At 40.7% G+C, this 20,034-nt stretch overlaps 2 protein-coding genes across 6 annotated transcripts in view; both read right to left on the reverse strand.

Annotated features, from left to right (window-relative positions):
* Nucleotides 1-478: 478 nt before the first annotated feature.
* On the reverse strand, nt 479-11,469 carry LOC102795738 (la-related protein 4B-like). Of its 4 annotated transcripts, none has more exons than XM_087846371.1 (15): nt 11,051-11,469; nt 8,369-8,506; nt 8,146-8,268; nt 7,004-7,052; nt 6,617-6,753; nt 6,220-6,323; nt 5,943-6,053; nt 5,469-5,738; nt 5,193-5,272; nt 4,916-5,116; nt 3,931-4,000; nt 3,764-3,859; nt 3,173-3,246; nt 2,893-2,962; nt 479-1,577 (listed from the first exon to the last, which is right to left on the reverse strand). In XM_087846371.1, the coding sequence occupies exons 2-15, from the start codon at nt 8,463-8,465 to the stop codon at nt 1,557-1,559; spliced, it is 1,503 nt and encodes a 500-aa protein (XP_087702497.1). In that variant the 5' UTR covers nt 8,466-8,506; nt 11,051-11,469; the 3' UTR covers nt 479-1,556. The 4 variants fall into 4 exon arrangements, with proteins under 4 accessions (XP_087702497.1, XP_087702500.1, XP_087702499.1 ...); XM_087846374.1 differs by lacking the exon at nt 11,051-11,469 and adding an exon at nt 10,961-10,980; XM_087846373.1 differs by lacking the exon at nt 11,051-11,469 and adding an exon at nt 10,517-10,647.
* A 2,640-nt stretch (nt 11,470-14,109) lies between these two features.
* LOC102795253 (gamma-aminobutyric acid receptor subunit rho-3-like) overlaps nt 14,110-20,034 on the reverse strand; it is a 36,461-nt gene continuing 30,536 nt past the window's right edge. For both annotated transcript variants that reach the window (XM_087845672.1, XM_087845673.1), the window contains exons 4-10: nt 19,510-19,733; nt 18,313-18,395; nt 18,017-18,154; nt 17,472-17,624; nt 16,514-16,575; nt 15,725-15,856; nt 14,110-14,606 (exon numbers count right to left, since the gene is read on the reverse strand). In XM_087845672.1, the coding sequence (XP_087701798.1) occupies nt 14,304-14,606; nt 15,725-15,856; nt 16,514-16,575; nt 17,472-17,624; nt 18,017-18,154; nt 18,313-18,395; nt 19,510-19,733 (1,095 nt within the window). In that variant the 3' untranslated portion in view covers nt 14,110-14,303. The remainder of the gene's footprint in view (nt 14,607-15,724; nt 15,857-16,513; nt 16,576-17,471; nt 17,625-18,016; nt 18,155-18,312; nt 18,396-19,509; nt 19,734-20,034) is intronic.

Here is a 20,034-nt window from a genome sequence, read left to right on the forward strand (position 1 = left end):
ATTTTGGGTAGTGATTTTTTCCAGTTTAGCACATAGCTTTTCTTCTCCTTCTCTCATTAGCCATTACTTTTAATGTGGCTGTTCTATATTCCATGTTTGTGTGTGAAAACTGAGCCTCAGCAGAATAATATCATTAATATTAAAGGTCAAGCGCCTTTCAATTAAGCACAGTATGATTGAATGAGCATAATGTGCCTGTGACACATAACTGAGCATCAATTTGTCTGCAGAATGCTGTGTATTTCATTAGTATTCCTCATCTCATTCATTAGGCCTATAGCCTTCTGAGAATCAAATCATCCTCATTGTAAACAAGTGGTGGTGCCAGATAATGGAGTAACGAGTGTTGTGATGTTACTCTTCTGCCATCTGCTGGTCCAAAGAAGGAACTAACGTAAAGGGTGCCGACTCTATTTTAAATGTTAATCATGGAGAGGATGATCGGATAGAGCAGAATAAATACATACACAAACAAAACTTTAACTTCAAAGGCACTTCTTTAATAGTTGTTCAATATGTACAGTCTGTACAAAGTAACTTTCCACAACCATGCCCACTCTGTCTCCATGACACCTGTTTAACATTTAAAACTTTATATTTCAAAGAAAAGAAAAATGGCTTCATTACAATCAAATTCAAGTTCTCACATTCAGTTCAAGTGCTGAAACAATGTTGTTTATAGACACACAGTAAGTACCCACCCAGCCAAAAGGGTGTTTCCCTTTATGGAAGCCCAACTATGTCCAAAATATTAGACCGTGTGACACTGAAATGCACTCCTGTTTAAAATAAATAAAACTTTTCTAAAGTAAGGGAGACATGCTTTTGATCAATTTAATCCCAGAACTAGAAAGATCAAATCAGATCTCATTAAACACACTGGCCCTTGCAGCTCTCTGGTATCTAAAAATGGAAATAATACAGCTGATCAGCAATAATATTAATGGAAAAAGCTTCATGTGTGTCCACAGCAGTCATAGATAACACAGATGTATGGGTGGAGAAATACAACAACAGCACTAAAATAAGTTCACAATCATGGCGGAACGTCCTGTACAACTAAGAAAACATGTAACACACACAAACAGGACGAAAATAACTGGCGATGCATCAGGAAAGCAAGAAGAAACCAAAAAAAATGGAAGCTCACTCTCAACAAACAGACCTAAACTACAAATCAAGAAATAAAACAGAAATTAAAGTAGCAGATCAAACTTTACAGATCTTCCTGTCTAAAAAACGGAAAAGTTGGTTTTGCCAAATAGTCGGAGCCCTCTGCCCACCCCAAACATCCAGACCTGGATTAAGATGATTTAAAGGTTCAATGTGTAATACTCAGTGTAGTATAAGAGATCATTCTTTATAGTAAATATGCAGCCTGAAGGCAGCAATTAAATTTGATCTTTTAGACACTCATAACACCTAAACAACAAAAAAAGTGTCTTTTCTTCATCTCATTTCATCAGCGTTTCCACCGTGCTGGCTCTGGTGCATCACCCCAGTTCTGTGAAGGTAGGACCAGACTTACTGCATAAGCCTCTCTTGCAGACCTCGGCTTACGTCAGTTTCCTGGACTCCTGGCCAAACAGAGTAAAGATGGGGTCAAACTCACTATTGCACCTTTATAACGTGTTTGATTGAGTCATTTTTATAACTGTGAGACACTTGCTGCTGCCTATCTTGGGCAGGTCTCCCTTGAAAAAGACGTTTTTAATCTCATTGGGATCTTCCTAGTTAAGTAAAGGTTAAATTAAAAAAATAAAATGAAATATGACTCTAAAACTGTGCACCTGTGCTACTTTTGATTTTTAACTTCCTTTACAAAAGTTCATTTGTTGTATTTTTATCTTTTGTTGCTATCAACCCCCTTTTGTGATTTATAGCTTTTTATGTACAGTTTAGAATTACCAAACACCAGCTATCACAAACATTTGGCTTCCTGTTTCCTTCCAAGTGTTTGGTAGGTGCCACTAAGGCTACATTCACACTGCAGGCGAAAGCACATCAAATCCGATTTTTTTGACCCTATGCGACCCATATCCGATCATGGTGTGACAGTGTGAACGGCACAAATCCGATATTTTCAAATCCGATCTGGGTCACTTTCGTATGTGGTTCTGAAACCGATACATATCCGATGTTTTAGAAAGCGACTGCTGTGTGAACGGTCAAGTCGCATTAAATCCGTCTTTTACATCACTGACACAAGACAGACGCCAATTATCAGCACCCAATAAGACATCGCGAACGCTTCCTGGCCATCCGGTAAAACTGCTGGGAAGACAACGTTGGAGAAACGTGAACATTTTATTTGTACTGTATAATCTGCAGATTCTGACAGAAATCTGCAACTATCCTTTGAAGCTCCGCTCCTCTAAAACAGCAATAAGGATCATTATTAGGTTATTTACATTATTATGTAAATAACAAAATAACTTTAAGCAAAAATTGGGAAACGTGAAGTCCGAAGTCTTTATATTAAGACCATCAGTCAAACAATATTGTTTGGTCTGGGTCTAAACAGAGCGCGTTGTGTGTGATGTCTTCTTTTGCGCATGCGGCCGCTTTGAGCGTTCACACTAGAGCGCGTTTGCTGTCACATGTTATTTGTAGTGTGAACGAGCAGACAAAAAAATCGGATTTGATCAAAAAATTGGAATTGAGCATTAAGACCTGCAGTGTGAACGTAGCCTAACAGATGTAGGTGCAGAACAGCATTTAAAGCAGACATGCTGTAACGATGCAGAAGCAACTCTGCACCAATCCCTTCATTCTTTAATTGAAATAAAAAGATTCAAATACTGTAGTATAGATAAAAGTTATGTAGTGAAATAGTAATTCAGTTAAGAAAATGAATTTTAACACCACAAAGAAGTTGAAAAGCAGTCTCACAGTTACTGGTTCCTGTGTGTGCTGAACTGGTTTCTCTTCAGTGGTCATCTCTGAGGCTTCATCCGCAGCCCTGCAAACACAAACACAACTATCTCAGCACGGACAGCTGGAAAACCGCTGCTTCTTCACTTTTCAAATATCTCACGAGCCAAAGTGAAATAACTGTAGAAGCCTGAGCCATAGACGGTTAATCATATCAACTGTAACAGTGAGCGGTATAGACACCTTACATGTGAAAGCAGAACACAGAGCGTCCAGCTGCTGTGTCAGAGATACTCACTGCTCTGAGACCAGCTCAGGCTGCTGTGAAGCTGCTGCCTCTGAGGCGCAGGAGCTGCTGCTTTTTAATTCACTCTGTGAGGAAAAAATCAGAAAGAAAAAAAGAAAAACAGAACACTGTTCATTCATAGCTTCATGTTCATTCATGTACTTTAAGTACATAATGTGACAATCGAGATAATCTGCTTCATTCTTATAAAGAATGAAAGCACTGACCGACACAACAACACGAACGAGCCTGATAGACCACAGAGGACGACTAAAGCGATCCATGGTTGAGACAAACAACAACATCTAAACATAAAGAACATCTTTGAGGAGGTTGGTGTGTAACTGCCAAACTACAGCCAAGATGCAAACCAAAGGCTACAGTAAAGAACAAGAAGGTCGGATTACACGTTAACAGACAACATCACAGTTACAGACACTGTGTCTCTGTCCAGCAGATTATCCACATATGGTCAGTATGGCTGGAGTTTTACAGTGAACAGAGCCTCAGTTACTCTGCCATGAGCCCAGGTGAGCAGTGTGTGTGTGTAATACAGAGGGACCTGGTTGCCTCGGTGTTACTGTTAGCTGGAGGAAGACTTGCCATGGTAGAGGCTGGAGGAGGAAGAAGAGGGAAGTTCAACATTGTGAGCTCAAAATGGGGAGACGGCTGACGAGGAGGGGACTGACTCTGTGAATTCTACACAAACAGAAATGGTCAGTACGCTTTCTGAACAAAGTGCACATGCACAACACTCAGTGGTGACTTACCTGACTGCTTCGAGCGGATCGCTCCCAGGACCTTGCGGTCGCTCTCCTCCTCTGGTTGAAGTTTCCTCTCCTTCAGGGACACACAGGAAACACAGAGCTCTGACGAACATCTGATTTATAACTTTATTAAAGAACAAGCGTCCTACAAGTTTAAAAAAAAGTGACAGACAGGTGTCTGCCGCTGAGAACCTGATGACGTTTAAATCGAGTCTTTTTAGCCTACTGTGGCTGTAACTCGTCTTTGCTGCTCTAATTTTTATTGCTTACAGTTTGTTATCTTTGAAGCTACTGTTGTCAAACCTCCACCCTTCCAGGTCAGGTTCATGCCATACGCATAATTCTTGGCTTAATTTGGATTTTAATTCCCCTGTTACTGTTCTGAAAAGAGGAGACGATAAACACACACTTGCTGAATGTGTGTGCGATTGTGTCTGCTCAAAACGAGCTGATTATGGCAGAGACGTTATAAAAGAGACAGGGCACTGAAAGAGAGAACTTCTTAGGTTTCTCTTGTGTTTTCTAAGCCCTTCAAAGTACATTTTCCAAAGGTTAAGAGCTGGTTTATTAATATCATACAGAGAATACACATCTATTTGTTTGCTGTTTTTTCTATCTGTTAAACACAACTTTTCGTGTACGGTGTCTCGACCCTATTGTGAAAAGAAAGTAAGGACATTAGGGGGAGTAAAGTGGAGCATGACTTTATTTTTAGCTGCGGGGTTCCATGATAACAGTGGCAAAACTGTCCGATGAGTTACCGCTCCATCTGACTTCATATTAGCGTGAAATGAACCAGAAGGAAGAGGTTACCATTTTAACCCTGTCTCCGAACTAAATGAACAGTAAGAGTATAAAGAAAACATGCCCTTATGTCATATCCTATCTTCACTGCATGAACTATACTAATGAACTGGGCATAGCAGGACTTGAGAATAACAGAGAATAAAAAAAGAGACATCTGAAACCTGGACTGATCTTTTGTTACCTTCCCTGCTCAGTGGGAGACGTGACCTGCTTGTTGGGCTCCTTTCTTCCGCCTCTACTCGGAAGGCGCACCTTTCCGCGCGACCGTCCTTGACCGGGCCATGTGGGAGAAGAGAAACAATCAGATGGCTGCTCAGATGAGTGCGAGGAGGCAGGCTGCTGGGACTGCCAACGGTCACAGTGTGACCAACTCGAGCCTCTCCTGAAGAAACAAACAATAGTCTTCACACTGATGACATCATAAAGTGTCATGACATAAGAGGATAAAAAGGAGCTACCTGTGGCTGTGTGGTTGGTACGGTTTGAAAGCAGAAGCTGCTGTGAAGTCATCCACGAAGTGGTTCATCAGTAGAGGAGGCTAATGATGGAAACAGCTTAATCAGAGGAGGAGCCAGAGAGCTCCTCACACACATTAAACGACACGTTAACGCTAACGACATCCACAAATCACAGGAAATGAACAAAAACAAAAATGCTAATCTGCTTAACACTGATATAAAATTAAGGGTCATAAATACATTTTCCAGGCACAAATTCATCTTTAACGAACTCACTTCAGCCCAGTCTTGGTATCCAGATGCAGCAGTCCACACCTCACCGAGGACTTCGTTTAGCTGTTGTGTGGACGCGTGGGTCGGGCAGGACTGCTGGTAGGTGGTAGCGGGGGGGTAGAAGCCATAATAGTTGTTGCACTGGTCCGGCTGGGGGTGTCGGTAGCTTTGAGCGGGAGCCAAAGCAATGGCTGCTGTTGTTTCGGCCTTTATCCTCACCATGATGGGTTTTCCCTTAAACACTCGAACCTGTTCTCTAAGGTACTTGTAGGTCTGAAAACATGGACTCAGATTATTTCAGTTATTGTATCATCAGATCTCCTAACAAAGAAGGCTAACAGGAGCACTTTTTAGCTCTCAGGTAGTCATATTTGTAGATATTGACTGTATAACAAACCTAAATGGCATTAGCCAAAAAAATGTGCCCAAAAAAAGCAGCAGCTAATTTACTTCTCTCCTGGACCGGCCCTTTTCTACCTGTTCTGCATCGGCTTCTGATTTGAAGGTGATGAACCAGTTATCGTTGCTCACAAACTCACAGGTCTTGAACTTAGGCAGGTTCTCCCCTTCAAAGAGAGCTTCCACCTCCTGCACAGCAACAGCAATATCAAACACGCTGCCAACATACACAATTTACCTTTAAATGTCCTTTAAATAACAACACACGTCTCTATCCCCGCAGGTACATGTAAGAACAACACCTGAACTAAAACTGAGGATTTTGGTTGCGTTGGGGTATTTTGTGCAGTCTCACCTCTTGAGGTGTGGTGTTAGGAATCTCCCTCAGGATTAAAACGCACCGGCTAGGTCTGGGCCGGACTTTCTGTCCGCACGGGGAAAACTGGACCAGCGGCATGGCTGTGGGAGAACAACAGCAGAGTGTGTTTCAGGACAACAATAAACCACGTTCATCACTCTCATCTCTACACTAGAACAGTTCCTTCTAATGTGCATCGTCAGAATACCACATTTAGTTTTTGAACATAAAACCAAACAAAACATTCCTCTTCACTAATCCCTATCACGATCCCGTAGTTTTGTAGCAAAGGAAATAAAGTCTGATCCATGTACTTTAAATATTATAACTCAAAACTGACACAACCTCTGGAGTTACTCTGCCTCCACCTATACCCACAGAAACAAACACTGACATCTGAGAATATCGGAGATGAGGTCCAGGTCTGTGGTGAGATTCCTGATCTGGTCGAGGCAGGCCAGAGCAGAGATGGAAACATACTGGTTGCTGTCCATCTGAGACTTGAGATACAGGTCATTGCTGAGGTGCTCTCTGAGGAGGGACGGAAGAGCTGCTGAGAACACTGATACATGCTGGCGATGGAGAGGTTACCAAAGACCACAGTGCATATATTGTCAGATTAAAGAAATTTAAATGTCCCACTCGGGTATTTAGGTTTACATATGAGTGCACTTATAAACGGGTCAAACAAAACTACAACCACAGCAAAAATACTAAACCGTATGCCTTTTAGTTTGTACCAACTACTGTAAAATAGGGGGTATGTGTGCAAAGCTAATACCTGTTCAGGTAGGACTCCAAAACGGTCGTCAGCTCTTGTCTGATCTCATCTGAAATCACAGAAGTCATTGGTCCCATTTGTAACTTTGAATTTGAGAGATTTTGTTAAGATGAATTTCAGTGTTTCCCACAGACTTCGATTCGACTGACTGAACTGATGCTGGTAAAAGCAACAGGCAGCAGGAATTGTTTGGTTCAGCTCTTTAACCTTTAAATAAGTCACTGTATATTTAATGTTTTTTATTCTTAACTTTTAAATCATAGTGTGTTTTTGTTTGATGATTTTAAAATCTGTGATGACTATAAAACAAACTGCTCCTCAGTTAGAAGAAAGACACCCTTGATCTGTGTGTCGCAAATAGACGCTTTTTAAAGAAACAATACTTTTAGATGATTTTAGTTTAGATGATTAACTCCTGTTTTTGTATTTAAATGTATATACTGTGTGACAACTAAACTCCTGTTCCAGTGAGTCTCTCGTGCTGTGACTGTGCCTCCATTAGCTCAGCATAGCAGCACACGATCTAGTTCTCCACCTGCAGGTGGTGATAATCTCAAGAGCAGAACGAGGACTACTGTTTCCAGTTGTTGGGGGTCTGCCTGAACATAGGAGATCTCCTCTGGAGGAGTAGCTAAATGATTCCACCACAACAGTAACACGCCATTCGCTTATCCTTTTCAGGGGCGCTGGAGCCTATCCCAGCTGTCATAGGGTGAGAGGCGGGGTACACCCTGGACAGGTAACCAGTCTGTCGCAGGGCTAACACAGAGACAAACTGCATGTCTTTGGACTGTGGGAGGAAGCCAGAGTTCCCAGAGGGAACCCAAGCAAACACGGGAAGAACATGCAAACTCCACACAGAAAGACCTGATGGGGGAATTGAACTCAGGACCTTCTTGATGTGCGGGAACAGTGCTAACCACCGTGCCACCGTGCTGCAGCAATACGCCCAATGAGCCAATTGGTCAGGAAATTGAGAAATTTCAAAATAAAGGGAGCTGTTGAATCAAATTGTCTCTTTTTAAACACATTTTGCCTCAGCGTAGCTCGCAGCCCGAGTAAAGCCAACGTGTGTGACAAATACCGGATTTTAAAAACACAGCTGAAGGGACTTCAAAGAGAAACTTAATTCAGCTTTGTACCTGTCACAGGTGGGTCACAGGACTCTCCGTTAAATATGTGAGCGTCGGCTCTCAGTGTCTGATATTCCAGTGTGTTAGGATCCCCCAGGACCATGTTCTCCTGCTGAAACACTGGTATATATCCTTAAAAAGAACACAAATAATCAAATAATAAATAATAACTCAACAATATCCAGCAGCCAATAAAATGCCTGTGTATGGAAAAAAAGCAGATCTAGCCTACCTTCCTGAAGGGTCGGATTGTCATGGACCAGCCATGGCTGCTGAACCTGCTGGTAGGCGGGGTCAGGGTAGCTCAGGTAAATATTGTTGTGGTCCATATTTCAGGATTATTGTTGAGGCCTGGAGCGGTGGCAGGTTCCTATAATAAAAATGCATAAATGTGCACCATATTTATGAGCCTATTAAAACCTACGAATACATCACCTTTGTTATTTGAACCACAGAGAAGATGGCAGAGAATAATTGTTGTGTTGGTTCAGATGTGCAAAAAAGATTAACAAAATCCATGAAGCCAAAAAGAAATGTAGCTCAAATGTTCACCTTGTATCCACTCTGTGTTTAAATGTTTCTGCTAATTGTGATCCTGTGATATCAAAGCATTAACAGGAAGTTTATGTACCTCACCGTTCAGACTGTGCTCATGCATCAAGGACACTTGTATGAACAGTAACATGTTATGTAACTTGCACAATGGCTGCTTCCAGTTGTCCAGTTGCTCAATTTTTGCCAGTATATGAATGAAACCACGACACATGAACCAAATCCTGTTCTTACAGGGTTTTTCTTCAAACATTTAGCGTGTGAATGTTATCGCTCAGCCCAGTCACTCGGCATACTGAGCGAACACGTACAGACTGAATGCAATCTGTGTGCCAGTCCCACATGCAGGTCCCCTGAGGCATCACTGTGCTGTAGGGATAAGCTCCCAGCAGAGCCATAGAGGATTGGAGCTCTGAGACAGATTCTGGGCACTTCCTGCTCTCGCCCTGCCCAGGCTCGGCCTCAGACGCCCCCTGAGCTCAGCCTTCCAGTTCACCTCCAGACCCAGTTCCATCCAGGAGTGGGGGCAGAGAAGACAGATGAAGGAGTCTGCATCGTTTAGAGACCATCACTTATACCTCTTTCCTTCTCTACCTCCTCAGGAGCAGCAGCAGGTTCATGATCCAGGAAGTGAATCTCGTAAGATGAAGTTGAAGCATAAACATCGATCTGATTGGGGTCTAAGGTAGCCAAGGTGTAGCCCTCTTTGCTGCTGTGTGTGGTTGTCCACAGCCAACTGAAACCACTGATCTCAGGATGACTTAATAATGAAAACCTTTAAAAATGGGTGAGTGTCTTCTTCTTCTACTGTAATTATTTCTAATTGTGTAAAGAAAATAAAATCCCTCAGTGGTTCTGAGTTTTCTTCATTTTTCTTCATTAGATTTTTGTCCTCTCTCCCCCATGTGCATTGTCCTGCCTCCCTAGGCTCCCCCTTTTTTCCCCTTCCCCACAACCTACACTTTGTCATGGGAGACCATTGCCACCCCCTGAGTTCTTCCTTTCCACCAAAGTGAAAAGTGATCACTTATAAGTGGGTTGCTTAATTGGGTATAAAGATAAAGACCCAAATGAATATTGTTGTTGCACCTCATGGCGACTGCTCAGCTGGTGCTGTATAAATACACCTGAACTGATGAGGGTCATTACATCTCAAATCATCACATTTTCACAACATTTTCTGCTCAGCCACCTCTGATGTCCCTGAAAAGTTTATAGTTTAAAACCTGGTCATGTATAAAATGATTGCTGTGAAATTTTGGCTTCATATATCAAATAATTTTCTAGATTTTTTAAGGCAAATTCGACTTATTTTTCCTCCACACACTAAATGTTGAGGCAATTTTTGAACTTTTAAATAAAAAAAGACTGAAATTTCCAGACATTTCTTTTGTAAATAGAAATAAATCAGGATCTGCAATTTGGGGAAGATACATAAACAATCACTAGTTAAAACATTTAAATAATTAAAACCACCCTGTCCCATGTAAACCCCATCTTTGAGCTCATACTAACAAAAACAGATAGAGCAAAATAGCACTAGACACAACATGCATATCACAGTTTGATTAGAAAACAACATCTCTGCTTAAACGGTGTCAAATGAAGAAGGCAATACAAAGTAGATCATATCCCCAGATACGTGTTTTTGTGCACGGTGCCTCATCATTTCACCAACATCCCCACACATATTTAATACTCACTGCCTCAATAAAAGAAAAATCCCAAAACTCATAAAAGGTCCAGGAAAAAAGGGTCTGGCTGAATTAAAACGTGTTTTTAGCACTTTCGAAAAACAAGTTAATAAAAAGCAGCACTTTGAACACACCTTAGCACTAAACCTTGATCTAAATAAGAACTCAAAGTCTTTGAGTTGGGCGTGTTGATGTTACGTTTCCGCGCTCCGGCCTCAAATCAGCCTCGATGGGCGGAGTGAAACTGACCACACCGGCCTTTAAAGACACACACCTCTGCAGGTGGAAGTCAAGTCAACCGGGATCAGAGCCTCTTCCGTTTAACACGAACCGTGGACGTTAACAACGGTTAACCATTGTTAACGTCCGTGAAGCTAACTTTAACGTTTACGGTGCTAACGGCCAGTATGACATAAACTAAATATGTTTTTAATACTCTCATCAAATGTTTATGCATTTGTGAAATGTAGCCACTGTTAAATATCCATCTGAATATAAATATATAACATATAATAATGCAGATTCATAATAGTATGTAGTCATATTTCGATATAAAAACGATTAAATATATATTTAACCTCGTTGATGTCACACTGCTGGAGCTTAGCTTGGACACAGATAAGCTCAGCCTCTCTGAGGTGTTTTCATCGTGTGAGACAGAAACTCACCGGTTACCTCTCTGCTCTGCTCCCGGTGGATTTTCTTCCGCAGGTTTAACTTATTTTGCTCCGTGAACTTTGCGGCTGCCATGGAAACCGTGTTTACAAAATGAAAAAAAACTTTTATTCCCTCCAATAAACTCACTTTAACTCCTGTATAAAAAATAAAAATGTTTCTAAAACTCTCACCAAATGTTTATGCAATTGTGAAAAGTAACCACTGTTAAATATCCGTCTGAATATAAATATATAAATTATGATAATGCGTATTCATAATAGTATGTTGTCATATTTCGATATCGTAAAAAATGATAAAAAATATATTTAAACTATTGACAAAAACTAAATAAATGAAAAAATGAAATAAAGTTTAAAAAATTGCAAAGCAAAGCTAAGTTGATATTTAAAGATATTATCTTAATAAAATTTGGGTTAGGCCAGTGGTTCCCAAACTTTTTTTGCTAGGCCCCCCTTTGTTTTACAGGAAAAATGTCCCCCCGCTCACGCACGCACGCGCACAAACACGTCCTCCAACCACACACACCCATATTTTGCTCCATTGCGGTTTATTTCACACCTCAAACATTTAGTAAACAATTAAGCAAATACAAGTAATCTGCAATAAATAACAGGTAGTAAGAAAATAAGCTACTAACTCTTTTACGCTACGTCCACACCTACACGGGTATTTTTGAAAACGCAGCTGTTTCGTCCATACGTAAACGGCGTGTCGAAACACCGAAATGTCCGTGATTTGAACCGGGGGAACAAGTCGTGGCAGGATCAGCCTGATATTATTTGTATCCCACTGTAACTTTACTGTATAAAGAGCTAACGTCTCCAAAATGTCAGGAGTAGTTAGTCATTACAACAAGTGTTTGTGAACTAAAAATCACGAATGTGGGATACTGTTTGTCCGTGATTTGAAGAGCCCAGCGTGTGTTCCCGACGCAGGGAAAACCAATTCTGCAGAGGAGACCTACCTCAGCACTTGTGCAGGTGAAACCAAAGGGAAGATATGCTTCACCATATTTTCTAGTCTTTGGCTTAGAATGAAGTTGGTTTGGAAACATATTCAGCGATGCTTCATCTCCTGCTTTGCGTTTGTGTGGGCGCCCTGTGCTAGCAGTGTCCAAGCTTGTTTTTTCTTTTCCCTTTTCACACTGCGCCCCCCGGGGGCGGGCCCCACACTTTGGGAAAGTCTGGGTTAGGCTATCATTTGACGTTTTAATTGGTTCTGATAAAGGCGAGGATAGGGGGAAATGTAAACTAACAAATGCACAAACAAAAAACCCTTTAAAAACGTTTCTATTGTGTAATTTAAATGTAAATTTGCCTTTTATATTTAACCTTAAAAGTCAAAAATAGCTTTTCATTTTTAATCCTCTTTATTTTTCCATGTTATCTCTGCATCAGTGTTCCTATAATGTATGCTGTTTCTTTTTTTAATCTCTTTTGTTTATTTTTATTTTGTTTTGATCTTGTATACACAAACCTGTCATTTTTACAGAGCAGTTGGCTGTCAGCTCCCAAGTAAGGCTCTTAATGCCAACCTCAACAAGCAAACTGTCAGAAAATCAAAATAATTCAGACAAAGAAACAAAAAGAAGATAATCACATATGTTATGGTGTTGAACATGAGGTCAGACACAGTGCTGGAAGAGGGCGGTCATGATTTGTAGAACCATGGAGGACGGGCATCTAAGACCCGTCAGATAGTAAACTTGTTTTCAATAATAAGGTCAAATATCTCAGACATTGTTTTAGTCACTGTTGCACATCACAGGACTGATTTTCTGTCATCTTTTACATTTATTTACTACAGGTTAAGCCTAAAGACTCGTGCTGACATATTTCTTTTATTTACTATAGCAGCATCTCTTTATCATGTAGAAAAACAGTTTTTTGTCATATTACGACAACAAGGACACGATTTTTAAAACATATTCTTACTGTAAAATTAACAGTTTTGTATGGTTCGTTATTTTATAGAAGTGAATGTATTATTTAGAAAATATTGATGTAAATTAAACATTTGCTTTGTTGTTTTTCTATTTACACTTTTTTGATGTCAAGATTTTACACAATTTTACTGTTAATTTCACAAACGTTTTGCACAATGCATATGTTATGGTGTGGAACATGATATCAGATCATGTCACAGTAGAGGTTGAGGGGTCAGGTGGGCTGTAGACATTTTTCAGATTTCAAAATGGGCTGGATTAATATAGCTATAGAGTATAATATAATATCAACAAAAGCCTTTCCATTATCATCAGCTTGGAATCTCCACTATGCATATACTGGCTTGTGGCCTTGTGTAAATTGGATGTGGAGGATGGAGCGGCGAGGCAGGAGGGCAAGAGGAAGACTGCAGAGAAGAGTCATGTATGTGGTGAAGGACATGGTTGGTGCAACAGTGGAGGATGATAGGAGACAGATGATATGCTGAGGTGGCCCTTAAGGAAGAAGACGTACTGCACGCTCAAACACTAAAACTCAAAATTTTAGTATAGTTCTTTTTTTTTTCTTTTCACATACAACCATAATACCAAGTTTTTGCAGAAACCGTAAATCGATCTTTTGACAACTTTACATAAAACTTCTGTTTTATTGTTTAGGACAAGTGAACAAAATACAACTTTTAACCCTTTACACTATACTGCTTGTTTTACCCAAACACCACCTGTTGTACCTAACAATATTTTCTTGTTAATGCAAATATGTAATGAGACATTTTTTTCTTAAATAAAAATGAATCCAGCTAAATATTTCTGCCCGTACACTCCAACACTGCAAACAAGAGAGAAATTAATCAAGAAACACACCAAATTACACTTACAGTGTTTGCTTTGCTCCAGTCAGTGTTCAAACATGTTTACGCTGTTTATGTCTAATTTAATATCTTGTAGCTAAAGAAATCGGTAAAGATATCATATGTCAATAGCAGATATTGATATGACCTTTACGATGACGCACAAAAAAGAAAAGACACATGTACAAATCGTCCAAACAGAAAAAAGTCTGACTCTCAGGATTTGAAGCCCCTCTGATGAGATAAATGCACAATTACAGAGTTCGTACTCAGGCTGAGGATCCTCGAGGGTTTTTATCTCAGCTCTTCGGCAAAGAACATCAGCTGGATGTAGCTGAGGCCCCTCTAACCGAGAGCCATTTCACTGAAGTCTCTTCGGACCTCTGTCGAGATGAGGAATCTCCTCTGCAGCACTCAGATTAAATTTGTAGAGTATTTGGTGCTGGATCAGGAGTACATGCTCCAGTAGATGGTGTTGAAGAGCAGGTAGGACAGAGGGAAGGCCAGTCTAGAGTACGAGTCGATCATGTAGCTGTTGTTGACCAGCAGGTCCACGTTTTCACGTACAGACCGCTGCCGGCGAAGCCGTGTTCCCTCCGTGGGGCGCATGTCTGAGCTTTGGGTTGGCGATGTCAGAGGGTCAGAGGTCAAGGTGGGTGCCAGACGGGGGAATGTAGTCAGCTCAATATCATTGTCGTGGAAACACCCGTCAAAGGCCATTGCTTGACTGGCGTTGAAGGTGGACGGGATCTTTAAAGGCAAAGAAAGGAAACGAGCAGGTGGAGATTTCACCAACAGAGACCCGGCACTCAAAAATCTTGAATTACAATTTGAGGATTAATCTTTAAAAGCAAAGAGGTAATATGTAAATAAAAAGGGGGGACATCTCCTAAAAATTCCATTTTGTGGCAAAGACAAACGTTTGAATCATTTCTTTAAATCAGATTTGAGTGGTGTTCAAACATGTGCAGTTTTAATGCATCAGTGGACACTTTGTTTCAGATTTACACAGAAATCCAAATTCCAACATGACATGTAGAGATTATAGAGAAAGAGCTAATAACAACACAAAGCAGTTTAAAACTTGTGGATGTTTTGAAATGAAAGGAAATGTTCACCTGACTGCAGTTTCTTTTTAACTACTTTTGACATTTTAAAGATATTTTTGTAAAACGTAATGCTTGCTTTTGCCACAAGGTGTCAGTGTTTCACCAAGACGATTCTTTTTCTCTCGAGTCCTTCAACAGTCCAAAACCTCCTGAAGACAGTAACCGCTGGAGATTTTCATATTTTAAGAGCTAGGTTGAATTTTTGATATTTATGATTAAAACAACTCAAATAATAAACTAGTGATTTCAGCTGTTTAAAAATATGCTCCACATTCTGAAGTACTTTGTTAATACTTTGAGAGGCCACTTTGCTTGAAACCTATTGACTCAATGACTGACTTTTCACACACATGAAAGGGAAGGTTGCAGCCAATGGTTACTTTCAAATAAACTCGAGTTTTTCCCTTCCCACTGTTGCTAAACTGCTTGCCCAGAGAGGATCTTAGGATTGCTGGGTCTTTCTCTATGTATCATTGTAGGGTCTACCTTACAATATAAAGCATCTTGAGGTAACTGTTGTTGTGATTTGGCACTGTATAAATAAAACTGAATTGAATCGATACTCTGGCTCCAAAAAGGCTCTCACGCTTTGCACGAAAATGTCGAAGTTTGAGTAAATCTTAGTAAAGATCCAAGAGGCAGCTGGAGGGTTCTGTGCAGCACATGTAATGACCCTGATTGGCCACTAGAGTGAGACATTAAGCAAAATGTTGCCTCGCTCTTTGCACAGTAATAATCTCCCTTCCCCCCTGTGCTGACCTTCCCCCTCTTCATCTTCCTCATCTCCTCCAGAGTGGTGCAGTAGTTCACGGCTGCATATTCAATCACAGACAGGAAGACAAACAGGAAGCTGGTCCACAGGTAGATGTCCACCGCTTTCACGTACGACACCTGGAAAGCATCGCACATTTTCACATATACAGGGCCACATTTAATATGGTTCACGCCTTTGTCATTTATCTATTTATATTTTAAATTTTAACCTCATTTTTTTTCCTTTGTTGCCATTTTTAAATGGGGTTTCAACAGACTTTATAAAAAAGCCTAAAAACAAAAACAAAGCGATGTACAGTCAATGGTATATCCTCCTACTTTAGTTACAAAATAGAAAAAAGTGACAAAATTGCCATCAAAGCTCCTCATTTTGCATAATTCTAGTGTTATCAATGTTAAAGATAAGCTGCAAAATGTATATATTGTAAATTAATTTATAACACATTTTTGTTGGTTTTATCACATATTTAGGAAATGGCATTATGGCAAATAGCAAACGGCATTGTGTTTAAACAAATTATGAAACTTTCAGTTCCCAAATGTGATCTTGATCTTTGCACTTTTCCTCCACGATTAAGTTTGTACAGTTTAAGTCAAAGAAGGATCTTTTGGGCTATTTCGCTTCACACACGGCAAATAAAAATACTGCAAATGCAAAACATTTAAAAGAAATTTGACATCGGCATTGATATGCTGTTAAATTCCTTTCTGATCATCTGTTTTGGTCACCCAGAGCCAACATAGGCCTCCTGAACTCTCACAAACAGCTGTTACCTGAGGCATCGAGGCGGACACTCCTGTGATGATGGTGGACATGGTGAGCACTGTGGTTATACCTGCAGGGGATGAGAAAACACAGACAGACTTTACATATGACATTCAAATTCTTTCAAATAACGTGTGATGTTTGGTGACGACTGGCTGTTCTTGTTTTGTTTTTGGACATGAGTGTAGACACCAGGAAGCCAAAAACTGCAGTTTTTCAAATTGAGGCTGGCTTCAAAATGAATCCTCCTCCACAGACTGCCACGTTAAAGCCTTTACAGCAGAGATACACGTGATTACAGCAACTCTTCAGAGGGTGACATTTCTTTGGAACTCATCCATTTACTGTTATAACTTTGATGAGCAGGTGTGCTGACACACAGAGGTGTAAGGTGGTAACCGTCTGCTGAGCCTTGGCTCCACCAGCTGGAGTCACTGAAATGAACCTGTGGACTGCGATTGTGTTCGTCATGTTGCTGTGAAGCACAGAGCATCCATGATGTTTGTTCTTCAGTCTGAGTATCGAATTAGCACTCCACCTGTTAATATTGTAACTTTGACTCAAAACAAACTAAATACACTTGCTTCAACTTGACCCAGTTTTTCTGTCTTCTGTGGTTTATATAACTCTGAATAAGATGTGATGAAAAATACAAATAAATATCAAAAATATCCATCAACTGTGTCAAATTGATATTGATGCAATAGGTTTTAGATTCATATAAATGTTATCCTGGCAGTATCATTTGTCTTGCAGAGTGTAGAATAAAATAGATCAATGATAGTGTAAAATAAAATGTTTGAGCATCACTGACGTCATTAGGCTTCACCCCAATAAAGGAACAGAACAAAACGGCACTATTTACAGGTTTAATGTGCCTCTTTAACTGTGGTTAAAGAGCCAGGAGAGAGCAGAAAGACTGGGATTTGAGGTGGTTGTACTTAGGGTTTGCTTAATGAAAGATACCCAGAGACACTCTTGCAGGAACAGCCCGTCTATCGATCCAGAAGGAGACCCAGGAGAGGACGACCATCAGCATGGTGGGGAAGTACGTCTGCAGCATGAAGAAGAAGATGTGCCTCCGCAGGATGAAGGTTATGAAGAGACGGTTGTACCAGCCTGACAAAGACAGACAGAAAAACTTCAGTCTTTTCAGCAAACTGTGACTCTTGATGATAAGGTTGGAGTTCCTGTTCATCCCAAAGGTCTCTAAAAGCACTCTAATCTAAAAGAATATATCTACAAGTAAAGAGACAGACGTGTCCATATGTTTGTGACTACTAAATATGAATCTGCTCCCACTTCCATTATTTTATGACACAATCTTACTAATGACCTGCTAATTGTATTCAGGTGTGTTGCAGCAGGGACACATGGAAACGTTTCAGGACACTGGTCCTTGAGGACTGGAGTTTGAGACCCTGCTTTAGAGCATAGTGATCTGTACTAGGACTTGTGTTTTGTCTCTAAACGTGAGTACCCGCAGATGCTACAGGCACACAAAAACACACCGGTGCTGCTGTAGAAAGCCAGGCCACTGGAGGCTTGGAAATGCTCAATGAAGAACTGTGACAATACGATCTCATCCGTCCTCAGAGAGTCGTTGCCATTCTTCCAGTAAAGCATCAGGTCATTCTCGTTATACGCGTCTACAGTGAGAAACAATTAGAAACAAAGGGAGATGGAAAACAGAAGAAAGACAAGAACTGAGGTCAGCTGACATTATCCACCTTTCATTTATGTGTTACTTTATGATTAAAGAACGTGACGTTTTTATTATTGTGTGTATATACTGAATGTGTCTTACAGCTCTCCAACTCCAGCGAGCAGTTCTGCGTGTCCAAAGGGAAGCTGCTGAAGTCCATCGAGCAGAGAGCCGTCACAGTGACCCTGAAACACCAACACACACAGATATAAAACAGCTTCCCGTGCAGCTGTCCCTGCACTCCAGATAAAGTTCATTGTGACAACTTGTTCGTTCTTACAGTTTACTCCCTAGAAACTCAAGCAAACCAAAGTAGAGTCAGAAAAGTGAAAATAGGGCAGGGACACAAAGATTAAAGCAGGAATCTAAAAGTTTTTTTTTTCCTAGCTGCAAAACTTTCTGTTTTGTCAGTTTGTCACATCTGATACACACTCACCAGATAGTTCAGATAGTTACACTTTGCTTAATAGCAGATGTCCTTTTTTCAGAAAATAATGTAATTTGTGGCAGAAATTTGTTCCTCAGAGATTTTGGTCCAATTGTGTGAAGCTATTGACACGGTAGCTTCCCGCTGTTCCTGCAAATTAGCTGGCTGCAGATCCGTGATGCAGATCTCCTGCTCTAACATAGAGATGTGGTCATTGTGGAGATGGAATGATCTGTACATTTATGCCGTTTCCAAATGTTGCATCAGAAATTGAGACTTCTCAGACCAGCCATATTTTTCCTATTGTCTGTGAATTGTAGCCTCAGTTTCCCGTTGGGCAGCTGATCGGGTTCTCTTCTGCTGTAGCCCATCTGCTTCAAGCATGTGTTGTGCATTCAGTGATGCTCTTCTGCAGACAATCACCTTCACATTCACATTCATGTCACATTTAAAGCCACTTAAATACGGTTCTTCCCCATTTTGATGCTCAGTTTGAACTTCAGCAGGTTGCCATGTCACTGTTACTGTCACGTCATTGGCTGATCAGATGTCTAGGTCAATGAGCAGTCGAACAGGTGCACCTAATGAAATTCCTGGTCATCTTATAAACCATCAGTGAGGCTTCTGAATAGTTTAAGGGACGCTTGGTTCATAAGGGATGCTACAGACATGCACAGTGCAAGATGGGATGCTTAGAAAAATAATAATTACTTACTTATTTTATTATATGAAAAAAACCCTAATAAATCAATGTTTTCCTGACACCACATATATTTAATAAAGTAAACATTGGCTGCACTAAGCTTCAGAGGATTTCATCGTCTTCTCTGCAGCTTAACACTTCTGCATCCAGCTGAACACCTGCCCTCTACCTGACGCTGTAGAGGATTTTTCCATCAGGGTAAACCCGCAGCATGATGTTCTCCATGGTGGTGTCGTGGATGAAGGAACGTTTGGAGTGGACGAAGAAGACGTCAGGAACCCAGATCTTCTTCACCAGCCGGGAGTCAAAAGTCCTGCTCTGGTTGTTTCCAGACGGGAACGCCAGCCTCTCGTCCTTCCAGTAGTGACGCAGGTACAGAGTCATGGTGAAGTCCTACAGACGGCAGACACACACCAGAGAAACATATACTTCTTATGTTTCTTTAATTTTTATTCATGTTTTTCAAGCAAGTTTGAATTCATGGGAGATCTGGGGGCTCAGAAAATGTGGTTCCAGACAGAGCCTGAACCCGGTCAACACTTCCATTGTTTTAGATCAGGCTGTCATTGCAGCACCGTCCTGTTCTCATTCATCTCTCTTGGCTGGAAGAACTTTTAAGTTAGACATGGCGCTGACTTCAAAGCTGGCCACTTGAGGGATCAAGCGCCAGAGAGTCAACTGACAAACAGTGACG

Source organism: Neolamprologus brichardi, chromosome 9 (genome assembly GCF_056152115.1).
Source record: "Neolamprologus brichardi isolate AB-2024 chromosome 9, ASM5615211v1, whole genome shotgun sequence".
In the NCBI taxonomy this organism is placed as follows: domain Eukaryota; kingdom Metazoa; phylum Chordata; class Actinopteri; order Cichliformes; family Cichlidae; genus Neolamprologus; species Neolamprologus brichardi.